This window comes from Alligator mississippiensis, chromosome 14, assembly GCF_030867095.1.
Source record: "Alligator mississippiensis isolate rAllMis1 chromosome 14, rAllMis1, whole genome shotgun sequence".
NCBI lineage: Eukaryota > Metazoa > Chordata > Crocodylia > Alligatoridae > Alligator > Alligator mississippiensis.
The window spans coordinates 6,169,219-6,188,119 of record NC_081837.1 but is presented as its reverse complement, the minus strand read 5'-3'; the positions used below and the strand labels follow the sequence as shown (position 1 = coordinate 6,188,119).

The 18,901-nt window shown below is 48.1% G+C and overlaps 1 protein-coding gene across 5 annotated transcripts in view; it reads right to left on the bottom strand.

The window, feature by feature from the left end:
* Nucleotides 1–18,901, bottom strand: part of CUEDC1 (CUE domain containing 1) — a 92,962-nt gene that overhangs the window by 19,518 nt on the left and 54,543 nt on the right. For all 5 annotated transcript variants that reach the window (XM_019493263.2, XM_014608085.3, XM_014608084.3 and 2 more), the window contains one exon: nt 4,439–5,053. In XM_019493263.2, coding sequence (XP_019348808.1) covers nt 4,439–4,729 — 291 coding nt within the window. In that variant the 5' untranslated portion in view covers nt 4,730–5,053. The remainder of the gene's footprint in view (nt 1–4,438; nt 5,054–18,901) is intronic.

Genomic DNA, 18,901 nt, shown 5'->3' with positions numbered 1-18,901 from the left:
TTTTTTTTTTTTTTTTAAAGTCAGCTAGTATGGGGGCTGCCGGCCCTGGTGCTGGGGCTCTAGGAGATCTTGTCATAAATTGCTGGTTAGGAAACCTGTAGTTTTCAGAGACAAAGTCAGACCACCTGGGGGGAAAATTGCTAGCTGAACACAGCTACCTCATCTGTGCTCCCTGGGGAGAAAAGGGCAGACACAAAGCCTCTGCCAGAACAAACATGGGTGTGCAACTAGTGTAACTGGAGCTCCCTTCCCTGCTATTGCTCCTACTGACTTCTGTGGAACGGGGTGCTCCTCGCCTGCTGGCATCAGGCTCAGGTATGGCTTCAGGCGAGCTGCCCTCCTCCAGGTACTGCCTCAGTTTCCCTCTCCTTACATCTCTCTTTCATCAACGGCTGAGGGAGGCCTGCACGTCACACCCCACTTGGTGTGGAGGCAGACATGCTCCCTCCAGACACAAGCACTCCCTTTACCTTGGCCCGGCTTTTGGGACAGTCTTGAGCTGTGCAGACTGCTATGGGGTGCCGAACCAATTCTCAAACGGAGAACATGGTTGGGCCACCTACCCACGGGAGAGGGCCTGGATGAAGCGTTGGGAACGGTCAAGACTGGGTGAGGACCCTTCTCAGTCTCCTTCAAAAGGCGACACTTCAGGTGACGGTCTTCAAATTCGATCTTGACTCGCTGCATCTCTGACCGGACATTAAGTAATTATGAGATGCCCCAGGCAGCTAAGGTACTTCAGGTCGCTTTACTACCACGTCCTCCACGTGCAGACTTCAGGAAGGGCATGTGGGGGTCAGTGGGGGCTTCAGATCAGGCCTCAAGTGACGTTTAAAACAAACCCCTCAGGCTTCATACTTTCACCAACCACACACTCGAGGTGTTTGCCTGCCTGCACTCATCCAGGCGTCACCTCTCCCTGAACTTCCTGCATTTTTTGACCAGCTGGCCTCCCATGCGACTGATCCCAGAGCACCACATACCTGGCCGACCTCACACGCACTTGAGAACAGCTTGTGGAGTGTAACTCAGCGCTGCCAACTCCGCACGGAGAACAAACACTTTGCAGAGCATTTCCGCAGAAGTTGCTGAGGTCACACGCTGCACACAAGTGCTGCCAGAGCTGTGCACTTGTGGTCAAGAGACCTATTCACCTGAGCTACCGGCTGCTAAAGTTCGGGAGTTTCCTAATAAGCACCGCAGCTGGGCGACTGCCAATACCTCGCTCCCCTGGGGAAATATTGGTTTTAAACAATGAGCTGAGCTCACATGCACAAATGGTTCGAGAGGGAGGGGGGGGAAGGCACATGGATCCTCCACCTCTGATGCTCATGGCCAATGCCTCCCTTTCAGGAGACACTCAGCACACGAGGGCCAACTGCTCACAGCTGGACTACATTGACTAAGCATAGGAACAGGAGGAGCAGAACTTCCTTTTCATGACCAACATATTTCAACCACAGCCTTAGTCAGAGTCACAGGCACCGTCACACAGATGTGTAGCACTGGGACTATAGGAGGGGGAGGTCAGGAAAGCAAGTAATCATAAGAACATAAGAGATGCCAGACTGAGTCAGACCACAGGACCATCTAGCCCAGTATCAACCTCTTCCTAGCCCTGGCCAAGCTATCCATCTTCCAGACCAGGAAGAAAAGCTCTCGTGGGGGTGGGAAGCTGGGTGACTGTGGTGCTGCCTTCCTTTCGTTCATCTCTGCATGTCTCCAGGATTTCATGGGTGGTGTCCACAGGTTCTCGGATACATCCGAGAGGCAGGGGCACTAACTGTTATTCTCCGCTCGGTGTCTCCCCCTCAAACCCGAATTATTAAAGCGCCGATCCGCACTCCCATTCCTGCTTTTTCAGCCTTTGTTCCAGGCTTTCAATTGTTAGATGTTTGATGGCCCCTCTCTAACCACCAAGGGGGGCTTGCAGAGCCTGACCAGACCGACCTGTCCCTTGATCTGCACCCTCTACAGCTCCCAGTGCTCAGCAGCCCAGGACAGTGGTGCTCTACCTTCTAGCCCCGGGGACCAGGTAAATGTTGGGGGACCGGTCCACAGGCCAGATCCCATAGGCAGGGTCAAGCTGTGGGTATGGCTGGCCCAACTCCACATGCCAGCCCAACCTCAACACGTGGAGTCTCTGTTCCCAGGATTTGGGCCCCAAATGCTCAAAACACGGCACCCTCCGTCTACATGATCCCGTTAGAAAAGGTCAGGGCCTTGCACCTGCGAGATCCCGCTGCCTTGACACTGGAAGCTGTGACTCTCTCCCTAGAAACTCTCATCTTGCCAGGATGTTTTAAATCCATAAATAGTTTAAGAGCCTCTTGTAATCTGAAGCGGTTTTCCAGCCACCTACTTTGCTAAGTGTGATGTGCAGCCGGCTCTTGTCGGCTTTATTCCCATACTCATTTTGGAGGCTCCCGGTCCCTCTCGTCAGGTCTTTTCTTTCCCATTTTGTGTGCTTATGAAACAAAAGGCCGATCGACATCGATTGACTTGTTTCCCCGTCAAAAGAGAGCAACCTAAAAATAGCTCCTTTGCGAGTAGCAAGGGAAATGTTCAACCTCGTGCCTTTGCATTTTGCAATTCTGAAAGAATTAAAAAAAAAATTATTTGCTTGCAAAACAGGCTTGCAATCCAATGAGTGAACGCTGCACGCAAGGTTTCCCCTCTGGTATTTTGGTTCTAATCCGCGGAGATCCGGCAGCTTCCCACCCTGCCTCGCCATATGGTGATCTGCAATTATACCATTAAGCCACGAGATGGCTCCGTATTCTGCGTAGTTCCCGACAGAGCAGGTTCCCTGGTAAACAAAGTAGACAAAGCTGGAACCAGAGCTATGTGGAAGCCTGCTTGTGCCTTTATTTATTAGCTGTTTTCTTCAATAAACCTCTTCGGCAAATTCTTTCACGATTCCCCATGTCCCATATATCTTCTCCCCTGTTGCAAACCAGAGATCCAAGCAACCTGGTTAAATGACACACAGCAAAGGTACACTCCTTCCAGCCTCTTTCTTGGTCCATTCTGTTGCCATTTTCCACTAGGAGGTTAAAGAAAATGCTTGCTAGGAGACAGAATTGTATTTCGTCCTGTTTTTATTTGCAAAGAAGGATGCTGCAGTTTTTCTCAACAAAAGACAAGGGGTAGTTTGCTATGCCCTAGCACTGGGATCTCAAAAAGGCAACCCTTGAGGTGCAAATGCAAAGGGCCATTATTTTGCTTGCCACCAGAGACTGAAAGAGGGAACTGCATGGCTGAAAATGAGAAGCTCCTTGGTTCACGGTTGAGAGATAGACGGTTGCTGGTGATTTGCCTTCTCCGTGGATCAGACAGAGAAAGGTACATGGGACCAGATCCTAATCAACCTCCTAGGCCAGGAGTTGGCAATGGTTTTCAGTGGGGAAGCCAGCATGACCCAGCTCAAGTCCCAGGGAAGCACACAATAAGACCGGGATGCCACATGTCCCTGCCATCCAGTTGCGACAGCATGGCAAAAGCCCCTCTTTTGCGAAAGCCTGGAGTGTCACAAAAGTAGGCATGTGAGGGTTTTTCAGGGATTGCAGGAGGGTGGAAGAGGATTATATGTAGGTACCTCACTCCCCTTAGGTGCTAAGGTGGACTAGGATATGGCTCATAATACACCATGACTCATAGGTACAGCATACAAGTTGCATTAACATACCTGGGGGCTGGACATGTGCAATAAGAGCAAGCTACAGCCCTCCCATAACCTTTAGATTCAGCCTCATTTCACCCTCCCCGTCTCTTTCTGGGTCAGCGGGTATGAGCTGTGCCGTTCACTACATTATTTCCACGGGAAATGTCAGCAAGAAGCTATTTGACCCATTCTCCATTTCGGGTCCTTGCGGTTTCGTTCCTACGTTCATCACGCACGTCAAGACTGGAGAACGGCTACAATCTTTGCTGGAAGGAAGATGAGCGTCACATCTGACGGAGGGGAAGGGAAGCACTGGAGCAAAGTCGAGACCAGTTAATAAAACTGCTCCGAAAAGAAGGATAAAAAGCTCTTCCATACTCAGGGGACCTGCTTCTTCCGACTTCAGTGCCTACAACACAGTTAACTCCTGCCCCAAGGCAGGGTCTGGCTACGGTGCTGTTTCTTGCTATTACAGGGCTCAATACTCAGCTGAACAATTTCTAAGGATCTCAAAGCACTTTAAAGCATTAGGTATTGAAGTCTGCTCTCCCTTCCTCCCCCTTTTCTGTGCATTATTACAAGCAATTTCGCAGATGAGGAAATTAAGGCATGAGGAGGCCCCCTAAAAATCACCCAGAAAAACATCAATGCAAAAGCCCGGACTCTGACCACACAGCCCCTTTGTATAGACACTAGGTAAAACTCCCATCTTTTTTCTGGATGCCAATTAACAGTGACTCCGGGCAAGGGGATGGGACGGGTACTGGACATTACCTCGGGGGGGATACTGTCATCAGAGTCCGAGCTGTCGTCATAGCCACCGCCGTCCAAGTTCATCTGCAAGAGCTGGTCAATGGTGGCATCCACAGCCCCGTTGTTGGCCCTCAGGACACATTCAATGATGTCGTAATCCATGTTGGGGAACATCGTCTTGAAGTCCTCCATGGCTTGGTTGAACTCCAGCCGCCGCACCTGCCGGCTGGGCCGGCTGTTATTGAGCTCCTGAGCAGAAGAGCTGTTCCTTGAGCTGCCATTGCTGCTGCTCCTCCGGAACAGGCTTGTCATTTTGGAGAGCTGTTTTTGGAAAATATTTGACCCTTTGAAAACTACTTGAGAGACAACACAAAGAATAGGAGATGATCAATCCCAGCAGAGGAGGAGAAGGCGGCAACGGTGGCAGGGAATGCAGCACCACCCGCCGGCTTCGGCATCCAGAAATTACGTGGGCATCCTTTGAAACTACCGCCCAGCGATCCAGCATGCAACAGAGGGGCATGCAGGAGGCCTCAGCAGAAGAGCCGTGCAACCACGGAGAGGCCAGGCTCGCAGCAGTCCCACGCCAGCACCCGCGAAGGAAAGGCCTTCAGCAACACGGCAGCATCATTTAACCTGGGAACAGGAAAGAGAGAGACACATGTTGGACAGTCTCATGAAGAGCCAGCTGGACCCCTCTGAGCCAAACAGAAGGGCGTTTTGGCCTGTAAAGGGATCCTTTGGTCAAAAGCACTGATTTCTAATTTTTTTTTTTTTTTGTGGAAAAACTTTGGATTTCCATGAAATAGCTGATCCCTGAAGTAGATCCAAAAACCATCTGGGAACTGTTATGGTGCGTGGGTGTGTGGCTAGCTCAGCAAACGGCATGTTTCAATAACCAATTTATAAATGTTTTCATCAAATTCCCCATTTGAAAACTGCTGGGCTGAGACTTAGACCCTGGGAAAGGGAAGCAGCTCCAAACACTCTTAAAAAATGGCTTATTTTTAACCTTCGGTCTTGACAGCGCACAGGGTTCGTTCACATTGGGAACATCATCTCCGGCTCAGCCAAGAGCATGGTCACAGAGCTTACGGCAGTGTCAAATCTCTAAAGTTGGTCGAGTCCGATTAGCTATTAATTACCTGTTGGGTCTGTCATCAAATCCAACGAAGGAGAGAGCCCTCTGGATTGACGAGAACACTGTATCTATTAAATGAATGCCACATTTTATCTTAGCTTCATTAAATGGGGAACATAAGGAGGTGATCTCAGGTACCAAGCAGGAGTGAAATGATGCTGGAAAGGCAGCTGGTTCTGCCAAAACTTTGCAAACACCTCATTAAGCAAAGAAATATATCTGGTACCTGAACAGTGCGGAGCCGTGCATACTCTCCCTTCGCTAGGCTAGGTGGGGAGGAAAAGCAGAGCCCCAGTTGCGTTTGCATTTCTGTAAGTTCGCAGGTGTATTAACATTTTACAGTGACTAAGCGGCCCTATTTATAAGGCATTTATGGAAATGAGCACAATTATCTGCAGAGGGAGCTTCAGAAGGTGATTTGAAACCTGCGTCAAATATGTGAATCCAATGTATTCGCCTGGATTTGCCGTCAAAAGACTGCAACTCGCTGCGGTCATTCAGAACAAGGAATAAAAAAGGACCGGTGTCACCGGCATTTGGATGGCGCATCGCCTTCCTCCCTTTTATGTCTGGTTTCCAAGTCACCGTGCTTGTTTCCTGAAGACCACACTATTCTTTTTTAATAAATTCTCCTCTGCATTAGAGATTCACGGGAATTACAGCTACAAAGAGCAGAGGCCAGTCTGCACTGGAAAAGGCGACAATAGGAAATACTGAGTGACGGGAGGAAAGGGTTTCTAAATGCATCCTTCCAGGAGCAAACCGAAAAGCCGATCGCTTATTGTATTCCCATTGCAAGAACACCTGGAAGCCATAACGAGGGCTCCAAGTTTCCTAGGCTTAGGTCAGAAACACGCTCTTCAGGATCTGAATTGTGGTAGCACCTGCCAACCCATTATGAACTAGAAGCCCGTCTTCCTGTGAAAGCCAAAACAAATGAGGGGCCCTGCCTCAACCAGCTCACGATCCAAGCAATCATGGTATAAAAGGGCAGAGTGAGTCTGAACACAACTGCTCAAAAACTCCAATTATAGCATTATTGCTCTCAAATGGTTAGATGTCTCTTTAAATGAGAAAAAAGAAAGAAGGAGGAAGCGAAACCAACTCTGACAATGTCAGGGACGGAGCGAAATGCTTTGCAGCACAGCAAATCAACCCTTGGGAAAAGCCACCAAATCCAAGATTAACATTCAATTTAAAACCATAAACAGATTATATAGCTACTGCTTCTCATTTGGAGACACAGGGCCAAACTCATTCCTGGAGTAACTCTGTTGATTAAAGAGAGTTACATCGGGGACAAATTTGATCCATAATATCATTTTCAAGGGCTTTTCCAAGTGGCAGGTGGAGCCTTGCAAGACAATGGTCCCTAAAATTGCATTCAATTAAACACAAAAATCCCCCCCACCAAACAAAATGCATTATTTTAAAAGAAAAACGTCAGGGGAATTTCTTAATGAAACATCACACAATCGGATCCAAAACCATCAGGCAGAGCAACCTCCTCCTAAAGTTACCCATGCAGAACTGTTCCCTGTTTGAGCAGATATATTATGCATGGAAGTGATGTTCCTTATGCTAACCCATTCATGTTTGCAATAAAGCTGCAGCCTTTTACACCTTGAGTTATTCCGAAAAATTTAGCAGGCTGCAAAGGGATCCAGGTATTTCCTGGGCACCTGGGGCTCCTCCAGAGGCCTGTACTAAGCCCAACAAAATCAAGAGCGGATTCATTTTGCATTGCCCTTCTGTCCAAATTCCCTTTCCCTTCTCCAAACACAGCCCTGCTCCATTATAGCTTCGTGTGAATGCTGTCTTTAGCGAGCATTTATGGGTGTCCTGACCTTGCTTGTATTTCCTCCACAGCGATCTGTACTATCTTTATCACTGATGTGCATTACAGCATGGGGGACACAACTGTGTTCACCCCTGCATATTTTATTACACGCACACACACACACACACACACACAGGGCAATGCCCTCACCAAAAATATATGCTTTTCTATACGGAAATGCAACTATGGTTGCCCCAAAGCCAGTTGGGACATGTACCAGGTACATGCTCCCCCTGAAATTCCTCCTGTCCTTTCAATTTACTATGCTGGGATTTTTCACTCCTCCCGCTCCATCCGGTTTTTCGCTTAGCTTTCCCTCTATCCCCAGGAAAGCAGGCGCGTTGGACAACCCCTGTGAAACGCTGCTGGCGTCGGCTGCAAAAATGCATCGCTGCTTCAGCCAGGAGAGTCCTGGCTTGGATCTGCTTTCTGGATAACCTCCCCTTACCTCGGCAGCTCTGAGCTCTCCTGAACCAGGGGGCTGAGTCCCCAAATCAAAGCTCAGATCCTGCAGCTGGAACCACAGGGGATGATTCAGAAACCCACAGATATCCCACTGCAGAAGGGAGGCCTGAGACTAGGAAGGCTTCGATGCTGATGTTAACATCAAATGGCAGTTGACATCACTGAGTATCTTGTAGGATTGCTCAAAATTTCATAGGGCTGAGCCAACACATTCCTTGCACTTTTGCAGCTCTTTCTATCTGGCAATCCCAGAGGACGTTTTATGAGCCATGTCTCCTCCCTATCTCCCATCTGGGGGCCATGGAGGCAAAAGACCTACTACAGACTCAAGGTGGGACCTTGTGTAGAGCCAGGAATGAGACCCAGCTCTCTTGCCTTCCACTTCCTTGCAATATTCACTTCACCGTGTCTCTTCCCCATTGTTTGCTGGAAGGTATGAAGTCACATAACTGTAGACTGAACCCAGATCCGCACGTTGGGTTGCCAAGCCATCGAACACGTAGCACTTATGAGGCCTGTCCTGCTTCACGATCAAAAATGAAGACAATCGTTAAAGGAGGCTGAACAGAGTCCAGAAAATCTAATATACTGATTGTGTATGGGGGGGTTGTATTACCTAAAACAGATGTGTGCAAAAACACTGAATACTCAGAAATAAAAGCAGCAGCGAGCCAAGATATGAATTACGATGGAGGAACTACACAGATGGCTACAAACACTTTGATCCCTGGAGTCCTGTAATAATGAATCGCAGCACAGGGCTCCCACCTGCTAGGCCGACGGTATCCCATCTATTCATGCTGCAGCCCAGCACCCAGCCACGTTGCTTCTCTACCATTGGCACACGAGGAGGAAAAAAAGATAATCCTCGGACGTTCCCTAAAACCCATTTCAGGGAGAGGATCCGAATTAGCAGAAAGCACTTCTTAGCAACTCAGCAGGCTCTGGCCAGCGGACAAAACAGACAGTGACCTCTGTGGTCAGAGTCTACAGGAGTTTGGGAATTGTGCAGGGGATTGTGCGTGCTCTTCTCTTTACCACATCAGATGCAAGGAGGACTGTTCAGGAACATGCCTGCTTGTTATAGAAAACAGCTTTGCAAAAGCAAAAATACAGCTGCCCAAGTAAGACCTCAAGTTTCCAAAAATTCTGGGGAAGACTGTCTTTTTTTAGTTGGCTGCTTACAGCAGGGGTGTCAAACTCAAATGGGCCGGCAGGCCATATCCCCTGCTCTGGCCGCAGCGGACACCACCCACAGTGCCAGTGGGGCTGCCAGAGATCCAGCATCCACAGCGTGAAGCCGTGCCACTGCGATCAGAGTTGCAGCTGCAGGGGAAGACACTGGTCAGCCAGGTGTTAGCACTCGGTGTGCGGGTCCTCTCACACCCTCCCCTCCCGTCCTGCAGCCACTACTGCCACCAAGCCCCCGCATCACTGCGTGCGGCCGATTCCTGTGGCCACAGGCAAGGGGGAATGGTAAATTCTGCAGCAGGGGCTATGCTGACATCTCCCCACGCGGCAATATAAAGCCAACTAGGGGATGCAAATCCCATGAGCAAATGACTCCTTCTCCTTTACTCCAGCCCCCACCGGTGACTCCGGGGTTGTCTGCGCAGTCACGTGGCAAAGCCCTGGGAAAAGACAGTGATCCAGATGACCGACCTCCACAGGCCATCTATCTGATCCTCTACCAGCTTATAAGGACTCCTCGGTTTTCAGCGGCACTCACCCTGGGGACCAGATGAAAATATAAGTATTTAGAAGTGCATGTAAAGAAAGAATAAGACATCTTTGCTTCCGTATCAGTCTGTTTTTTGGACAATGAGGGAAATCTGTGGCTGGATCTGCTGCATAGTAAAATGCTTAGGAAGAGATTGCTCCCAGGTGTGTTACGCCTTAATTAACCATTGCTGTGAGCCATCTCCTACCAGTGAATTTAAACTCTAAGGGTGTGTACAGAAGTGCTCCGTGCACATTTTACAGCGCTGTAATTTAGAGCCCTTTTTATAGCACTATAAAGTTACAGTGCTTAGGGATGAAAAGAAGGTTTGGGGAGATTGAGAAATCAGCTATGTGACGCAGCCTCACTTGCTGGCCTCATACAGTCCAAAAGGATGAGTTGGGCCATAAACAAACAAACAAAAAAAAAAAAATCACGAGATCAGGGTAAAAAAATCATGAGATGTTTAAAAGAAAGTTAAGTATGTGAATGATTTTGCTGCCTTGTGTTTGAGCCTTTGGGATCTTGTTAATGTGCTTTCCTCTGAAGCCATGAAGGTTAGGGACTTTCCTTTTTGTTCCCTCTTAACTGAAAGCCACGGCTTGTGCACAATTATCTGAACTGCACCCGCTGGGAAGAGCCCAGAGGCATCCTGGAATATCACTTTATATGTGACAAGCACTGGGGGTGTGAGCAGAGCTTCCCTGGATTTGAGTGGGGCATTCAGCACTCCTATGAATCAGGCTCCACATCAACAGAGAACAAAAATCAGCTTGTTCTGATGCAAATGATCCTTTTCTGAAGAAGGTGTTAGTCAATATGACATGAAAGTCTGAGACAGCTCATCTAAATTACAGTCCATGGCATATAGCGTGACTGAGCCCAGGAACACACTGAATAATTGAAAGCTTCTGGTTGGAAGACGAGAAAAATCATGGATGAGTACAACATGTTATATGCCAGCCAAACTCCACAGCACATCTGGGTTTAAACAACATGGAGGGAGTGCAGTGTTAAGACATTGCCAAAACCAGGAGGCACAAGATGATAGCGTGCAGCTTGTGAGAAGCCTGCTGAGAAACCCAGTTCAGGTAGGCGGAGTACAGAAATGCCTAATACTTCTTACGCACAGATCTGTGCCTTTTGACATGCCTCAAGTTTAGATGTACACGCAGATGCAAGCGACAGTAATGACAAATTTGGCTCGAAAGTACTTCCAATCCATTAATACAATCTGCCTTTATTAGCCCCTTGCTCTTGACGGGGCCTTTTATCAGCAAACCTCAAAGCACTTTAAAGGCCTGGGTTAATTTAAGATCACAAATATCCCTCTCCAGAATGGAGGGGAGACCTTTACCTTTACTGATCGGTATTCCTCACGTCCTCTCTGTAATCATTCCTCTTTATTTTGCTTGTTAAGGAATTTGCTGTGCTACTAATACTGTAAATGATTGCGAAAAGACAGTGAAACACTGTAAGAGTTGGAGAAATGCAAAGGTTATGTGGATTTCCCAAAAAAGGCAAGAAGAGGGATCTTGCCTAATTCCTGGCTCACGAAAAACACTCCCAAAACAGCTGGAGAGTAATGAACTGTAAGCAGGATGGCGGGTTACAGCTGCACTGGAAACATTCAGAGGCAGAAAGTGGACATTTAGGATACAGAAAATGTTCTAGTTCATGGAAAGCATAAGGCATGATGCTGTTACTGGGTCTGGGAGCTATCGCTAGGTACCGACAGGCAAAAATCCTGTTCCACTCGGGGCAAGTCATTTCAGCAGAGATTTTAATATCTGCCTATGGGATTTGGACACCCAATTGCCATTCAAATGAATCTCTTTGCTAAGCGCAACCTTCGCTCATCTTTGCTTCAGACTCCCCATCTGTAAAATTAGGTTAGAAACGCTTATCCAGTAGTTGTCTGGTCACTGTATAATGGGGGGGAAAAAGACAGAGATGTTTCTTGCTCTTTTACAACTCAAAACTAGCTTTGATTGTGTACATGCCTCCACTCAGGCACTGACACACAACTGTGTGAATGTCCATGGCGCTCTGGCACCTCGAGACAACGTCACATGCTCCTCTCCCAATTTTGCAGATATGGGAACAAAACAGACAGCTTGGGTCACAAACGGGCAGTGGCAAAGAGAGCAGCACATGTTTTAACCCCCACTCCCACCCTCCTGCAAGGATATCCCAGCTGGTTGTATGGACCTTGGACTGCAGGTCGCTGTATCCAACTTGTTCAGCTGACTCTGAGAAGAGCGTGGGCAAATCATGCTTTAATGATAAAAATTGCCAGAGCATGGGGAGGGGCAGGGGGAAGGGACACATCACAGCTTTCTGCTAGATGCATTAGTAAATAGTGGAGAAATATAACTCTAATAGCAGATTGCATTCAATTATGGGAGTGCCAAAAAAAAAGTGCCGATAAAAACCCCTGGCCAGGCTCACCATTCTCCTTGGGCTGTTCCCATCAACTCAAGTGCCACTGTGTGTGGACAAACAAGAGCTTCAATAATGCAGCACAAGAGCATCTGTGATGGCCCCGCAGGCTGTCTGAAGTGGCAGGGAAGTGTGACAGCTCATTCGCACCCTCTCTCCAGCTTTGGGTGGGTTTTTACATCTGCAAGGCAGAAAGGGCAGAGGGCCCTCCTGGGACAGGGTGGCGAGACATATCTAGCCCGCTTGAAGAAGAAATGGAGCATGCCAGGACGGGGAGGGCTGTGCCTCCGCTCGCACCCACAGTGTGACAGGGCTCGAGAGAAAACTCAGCACTCCTTTCCCCCATCCCCTCCACAGCAGCGCTTCCCCTACCCCTGCAGACCTCCTTGGGGCTGGAGACCTGCGAGCATTTCACCATAAAGTTTAACTCAATCGGCAAAGCCCGGCAACCTGAACAGACCCCAGTTAGGGCTAAACTTACACCAGAGTCACTGGTGTGACTTCAGGGATGAATTTAGTCCCACCGCAACAAACTCTGTGCTTCGATGGACTGCATCATCCAACAACGCCGGACTTGCTCAGAACAACGATTGGTCTGTATACCCATTCCTGGAGGAGAAACTGAGGCTGAGATCAGGTCTTACGTTACAAAGTTTAGCCAATGCAACTAAGATTGCACCCCTGGACTACTGAACTCTGCCAGCAAAACCCATGCTCTAGACACAGCTACGGTGGGAGGAAAGGCCTTCTGCCAGCTTGGCTACTGTTGTGCGAGAGGTCTGCTGCCCCGTGCCGCAACTCCAAAAGAGATGGGACAGCACATCTGCAGAGCGGGTTCATGACTCTTCATCAAGAACCAAGGTTACAAATGGGCCACACTTAGCGTGCACGTGCCTGGTAGAGTCAGTCTCTCAGCTCTAAGCCATGGTGGCTCACGGCTCCCTTTGTTTTCCATTACTTCCCCTTGCTCTCGGAAAGGGACTGTCCTATTCCCATGAAAATCACAGGACTCCAGAAGTGAAAGCTTTCAGCAAAAGGCCAAAAGAGAGATCTGAAGGTGTCTGCTTCCCTAGGCATTGCCAATCTCCTTTCTTCTAGCCCCAGTTCCTGCAGTCACACTACTGCATACAGTTTGTTCCATTTCTCACCTTTTTGTTTGCAGAAAACCACTTTAAAGCATGATCCAGCAAGACTTAAGTGGGCAACACACAAAGAAGGTAAACATGAAAAAGCAATTTTGGGGTTTTTTTGTTTGTTTAAAAAAAAGCCAATCTCATTTTTTTTTTGTCATCACACTGGATTCAGAACTGGCTGCTCCTATCCCCAACTCTCTAGACCCCCTTCCTGCACCGAGAGCCTGTGGCATGACTCTATGGAAAGTGTCTCCTGGAGAGGGAAGGCAAAAAGGCCGATCTCCTTGGGAAACAGGTCCATTACTCATCACAGCCCTTCATTCAGTCAAAGGAAAAGGAAGGTGACCAGCAGATGGTTCATACAAAATCTCATTAGCTAATTCAATTGTTTTTGACACCCTTTGGAAAAGAATGGTTCATTACCATGCAAATGGAGAGCACCCTCCATTCCCAAGCTAATGGTCATAAAGCACAGCGCAATATTACACTCCCCAACATTTATACAGCAAGCGCGGTTCATGCGTGGAGGGGACAATCTCTGCCATAGGAAAGTTGGCAGACTGGCATTTGAACATACCTTCTGCTAGGGAGTCGTTTTAACTTTCTGGCAGCGAGAGGTGGGGGAAGCATCTCTCTGAAGTCACGGGATAAAAAGCTCCTATCCTTTCCTGAGCCCTCCCTGGCTTTGACACCCAGCAGCTGTATTGTTCTAGCGAGTGCATGAGATCTAGTTCAAGCTGAGGTCAGGAGCATGGCTAAGGATAATGATGCAACGCAGCAGATTTTATTCAATTGCTCGTGGCGGTCCAAGGCAGAATCCACTCTCGCACGCTCGCCAGGCATCGCTAGTCTTCCCGCTTGCAGCTGGCACCGAGGGACCGCTGAAGGGAGGGACTGGGATGATATCCTGAAGCTGAGCACAAAATCAACCCTAAGTGTGCATATATAAGCACAACAACTTCATATTTCCTACAGGAGGCTCTGGAGACAGTTGCAATCATTATTTGCACTTATATGGGAGGTTTTTCAACACCTCTTAGCTGGGATGAAGGGAAAAAACTTCTAAAGACAGTGCCAAAGCACATATTTACCTGGTACGCTGGTCCTTGTGAGGCACCAGGCCTTCTTTTTACCAAAAAGAGAGTATATATGGAGGTGGCCAGCTCCCACAATACTAGAGCTTTACCCCTCTATTTGGGTGGTCCTGTTGCTGGAATATTTGAGGGCTTGAAAGCACATCCTTACCCCAGAAGGGTGCTGGGAAGTGGTGGTATAATGAAGTCCCAATAAATGCCTAATCTATATTACACAGTGTGTTTAAGAACTGAATTAACAGCCTCTTATAGATATGCAAACACTCACACACACACGTGTGTGTATCATACACACACACACACACACACGCATATGCATTGAATCCAGACATACAGAAGTTAAGGAAATCTAAGAAACGCGAATGTGTTTTGCACTTAATTCTGGGAGTTCATTCATTCATGCTCGTGCTCATCTCTTCTCTCCGATGCCAGCTCTCCTCTGGTAAACCTGTTCACAGGATCCTATGGGTGTCCTATCATGCTAAGAAAATGTACTCGGCGCCAGTCAGGGCTTTTTCAAGGGGTTCGGCTTTATTTCCACACATAAGTTTCTTCTTGCTCTGTGCAACTCCTTGTTAGACATCCCTTGAACTTTGGGAGTCTGGTTGACGTTTGCCTGTAAAATTGATTTTGCAACCAATGTGCACTGCAAGGCAAATCCACCCCCATCAGCAGAAAGAAAAAGTATTTCAAAGATCCCCCCTCACCCCTACCCTCCAGTATTTTGATGTTCTGCTGCAGGAATTAAATGAAGCCCTACAAAAACCCAGCTCCCTCCCCCAACCCACATACATACTGAGTAATTGCTTTTTCACTGTAGAAAAGGGCTGCTTTATTTCAGTTAAGCCGAGGCTTGGAGCTGTGCAGCATGTGTAATCTGTTAGTCAAAGGACAAGGCAGCAGTGACACTGCGAGCTCGAGCAGCCCTCGGTTCCATGTTTCGATAGCACTGAACAACATGGGGACGGTTGTGTTGTCACCTCCAAAACACAGCAACACAGTTGGTCCGTCTCCAAATGTTATCGTTTGATAAGCTGACCCTATGACACTTCTGTTGACAAGAATAAGTAATTAGAGCGTGGGCTGCTTGTTTGAATTCATTAGGGTTTAAACACTTACCACGCTTTCCTCAAACGTGGAGTTATACGAGATAATAATAATGATACGGGTGGGCCCAACAAACCCCGGCATGGCAGCTGATGTCTGCGTACGGCTTAAGGGGTGCGACAAATGCAACATCGCGAGCTCACCCCAATTGCTTCCGCCTGCCCTACACCTCCCATGAACAGGTGCAGATCGTATGCACAATCGCATTAGTAGGCTCTGGCACTCTTACAAGTGCAAGGCTAATCACTTCCCACGTATTCAGTTCAGTTCTGCTCATTAAAACACAGGAGCTCTGCCAAGTATTGGTACCTGTCTTTCCACTGGGCCACTCCCAAGACACCTACTTTATTGGCAGCCATACAAATGAGGCATTGTGGCACAATCACCAGCAATCAAATCGAACCTGCCCGCCTCACTTTTCACCCCAGAGGCACCCAACATTTTACAAGCGACGGCTCATATCGAGGCGGAGGAGTCGCTCTTTCCCAGGGAATGCAGCCATGCCTGTAGCGAGATGCTTGATAGCAAGAGACACCACGATGCCGGATTAGGAAGGGAAGACGCCTGCATTCGTCTAGAACGGCACGTCTCGCCTGAAGCCAGGGGCCGTCTCTCAGTGCCCGGCTGCTCTGCTTTCATAGAGATGCATTCATCTAGGATTAAAGGCCTGGAAGGGACCTCCCAAGTCAGAGCCCGGTCCTCAGTTGCTGCAGGCAATTGTGCCATAGCATCCTTTCCATAAACTTACTGAGCTCCTTCTGGCCCCAACTAGTGCCTCTGCTGATCCAAGTGGAAGGCTGCTCCATGGCTTCACCCTGCTTTGATAGCACAAAACCTTCTTCTCCCTGCCAGCCCATATCCATTTGTTCTTGTGCCAACATGGCCCTTTAAGTTCAAGTCGTTCTGCTCCCTCCTGGAGGTTTATCTTGCTGACATATTTATAGCTGGCAACTCTATCCCCTCTCCACCTTCCTTTGCCAGGGCTAAATAAGCCAAGCTCTTTTAGATAAGGGGACAGGCCCTCCATTCTGCTGATCATCCTAATAACCATGTGCGTGTTCCCTATCACCATGCAAGTATTAATTGAGCAACTCTCTTCTGGCTGCCGAACATCACACGTCAGAAAGAAAGTGGTATCTCTGGGAATAATGCCTTCCCATCAGCTGAAGAGCATTGCTGGAGACAGCACTGTCCTGTACCAGGAAGAGATGGCATTTCCTGGAACAGCAACCGAGTGGTGCTGCCAGACAGATGGCGGAGGAATAGCTGTGTTTTTACCTCTCTTCCTGGAGAGTGACATAGGAAACAAAATGCAATCAAACCGACAGGCCCTGGCTGGGGCCTGGGGAAGTGCTGTAGCATCTTTACACAAAGAGAAGTGGTGAAGACGTTTGAAAGAGATCTCCTACAGCGCCAGCGTGCCCCTCGGCACCGGGCTGGCACCTGGACACTCCCCTGATTGAAGAGATCATTGCCATGTACCAAACCTACAACTGGAAAAGTCACATTGCCCACGACTCTGTCCATTTGGTGGTCCTAGCATCTCTCTATCCCTCTCCAGTCTCTGCTGCATCAATGCCACATCAGCAGCAACCTCCTCACCCTTTGCAGCACAGAACCATGCTTTCTGGAACAGGAAATAAGAAGAACAGTCTAAACATTTTCTTGAATACAAAAGTTGATGCAAACAATGCTAATGCGACTTCCCCAACACACTAATGTTCCCCCAGAAAGGAATTTATTTATTTATTTTTTTACAGACTGCTTATCAGACCATTTGGCATTTCTTTTGCTACCCAATACATCCCTGAAACATGGAAGGTGCTGAACTGTAGCCGATTTTGGATTATAAACTTCATTGCTGAACAACAAGAAAACTTTCAACACCTCCCTGCCATCTGACACCAATTCTGCTTGATCTGCACAACAAAAAAAGCACCTCACAAGGACACTCTCATGGACCCAGAGGGGCAGTTTCCAGCTTCAGCTTCCTGCAAAAATGAAGTTTATTTCCTACATATGGGGACTTTTTACCATCTTTAAATTTTCCCTGAGCTTGATGAAGGGCGTGTGAGCCCAAAAGCTTGCGGAAAAAAAAGATTTTTTTTTTTTTTTGCAATTTCTCAGTTGGTCTGAAAAAAGGTATCATCTCTGAACCAAGAGTTCTAGATTTTTGCACTTCAAAATGACTCCAGCACTTCGGTATCACCTTCCCAGCTGCACTCCAGGGAGAGTTTTCAAGATTGCTTTGCAATGGAGCAGATCTGATCAGACCATCGGACTAATGCCTGCCGTACTGTAAATGGTCCTACGGGCATTTGAAACGGACTCTGAGGCTGTGCCATCTAAGCGCAGCAAAATTTGACATGACTGCAACCAAGAGACTGGAATTCGTCTCTCATATTTATCAATATCTTACTGATCTGAAGTTGCGGTGGACAGGGCACGGTGTGCCCATGTCTGATGTACATATGCCAAAACGACTGTTGTACTACCAACTCAGCCAAGGACAAAGGATGTGCAGGGGCCGGAGGAAATGCTTCAAGGACACCCTCGTGGTGAACCAAGAAATCTGTGGTCCGAACCTCCCTTTAACCATCACCCGTGGCGTTTGCCAGAGGGTCTGTGGCTCTAGGATCGGCCTTCTTAGCCATCAAGACTCGTCTACAACCCTTACTTGACCCACAGAAGCGATCATCCTCGACTGCGAGGGATCGCCAACAATGACGACAGATCCACCGTAAAATGCCGAGGGACAAACCCCTCCTTCACCCTCCTGCCACCCCACTACTAAGGTCAGTAGAGTTGCATGCGTATTTATAGCAGAATGGGCTCCATTAAGCCCAAAAAGTAACACACCACCTCCCTGTGCATTACTGACCAACGTACCAAGCAAAAGGTGACCCAGTTCAGGGATATAACGAGTTGGGTTTACTAACAAGACTATCCACAGTATTCACTCATCTACCATACACCGGGAAGGAAAGAATCTGATTCTCAGAAATGCACCGAGAGAAAATGTCAGTGCATTAACAACACTTGGTTTCTGTGGCCTCTTTCAACAGGGATTTCCCAGCAAAGGGTGAACATTAATTGAGTTTCCCAACAACTCTCTGAAGTATTTTAATAACCATTTCACAGATGGGTGAACCTGAGCACGCAGAAGTTAAGTGATTTGCCATAGGTCACACAGTAAGACTCAGAAGTAACTGGGACTGAGCAGTCCTGGTCCCGTTTCCCAGACCTGCCGTGCGGTGGCAATATTTACTGGTTCTCTGCTAATTGATACACAGTCCCCATGTACAATTTTCCCTTCAAAGAGGATGCACAGTGCCTTGGCAGTAACAACAGGTACTTCGCAAATATGCTGGCAGAAACACCGCCAAGTTGGAGATAATTTGTTGAGCTAAAGAGGCAGAGCATGCTGAGAGCACCGGATAAAAACACCTTGCTCGTCATCTTTTCTCCAATGCCTGATGAAGGGTGTTTGTGCCCGGAAGCTTGCAATTAAAGACATTTTTTGCAGAAATCTTGTTGGTCTA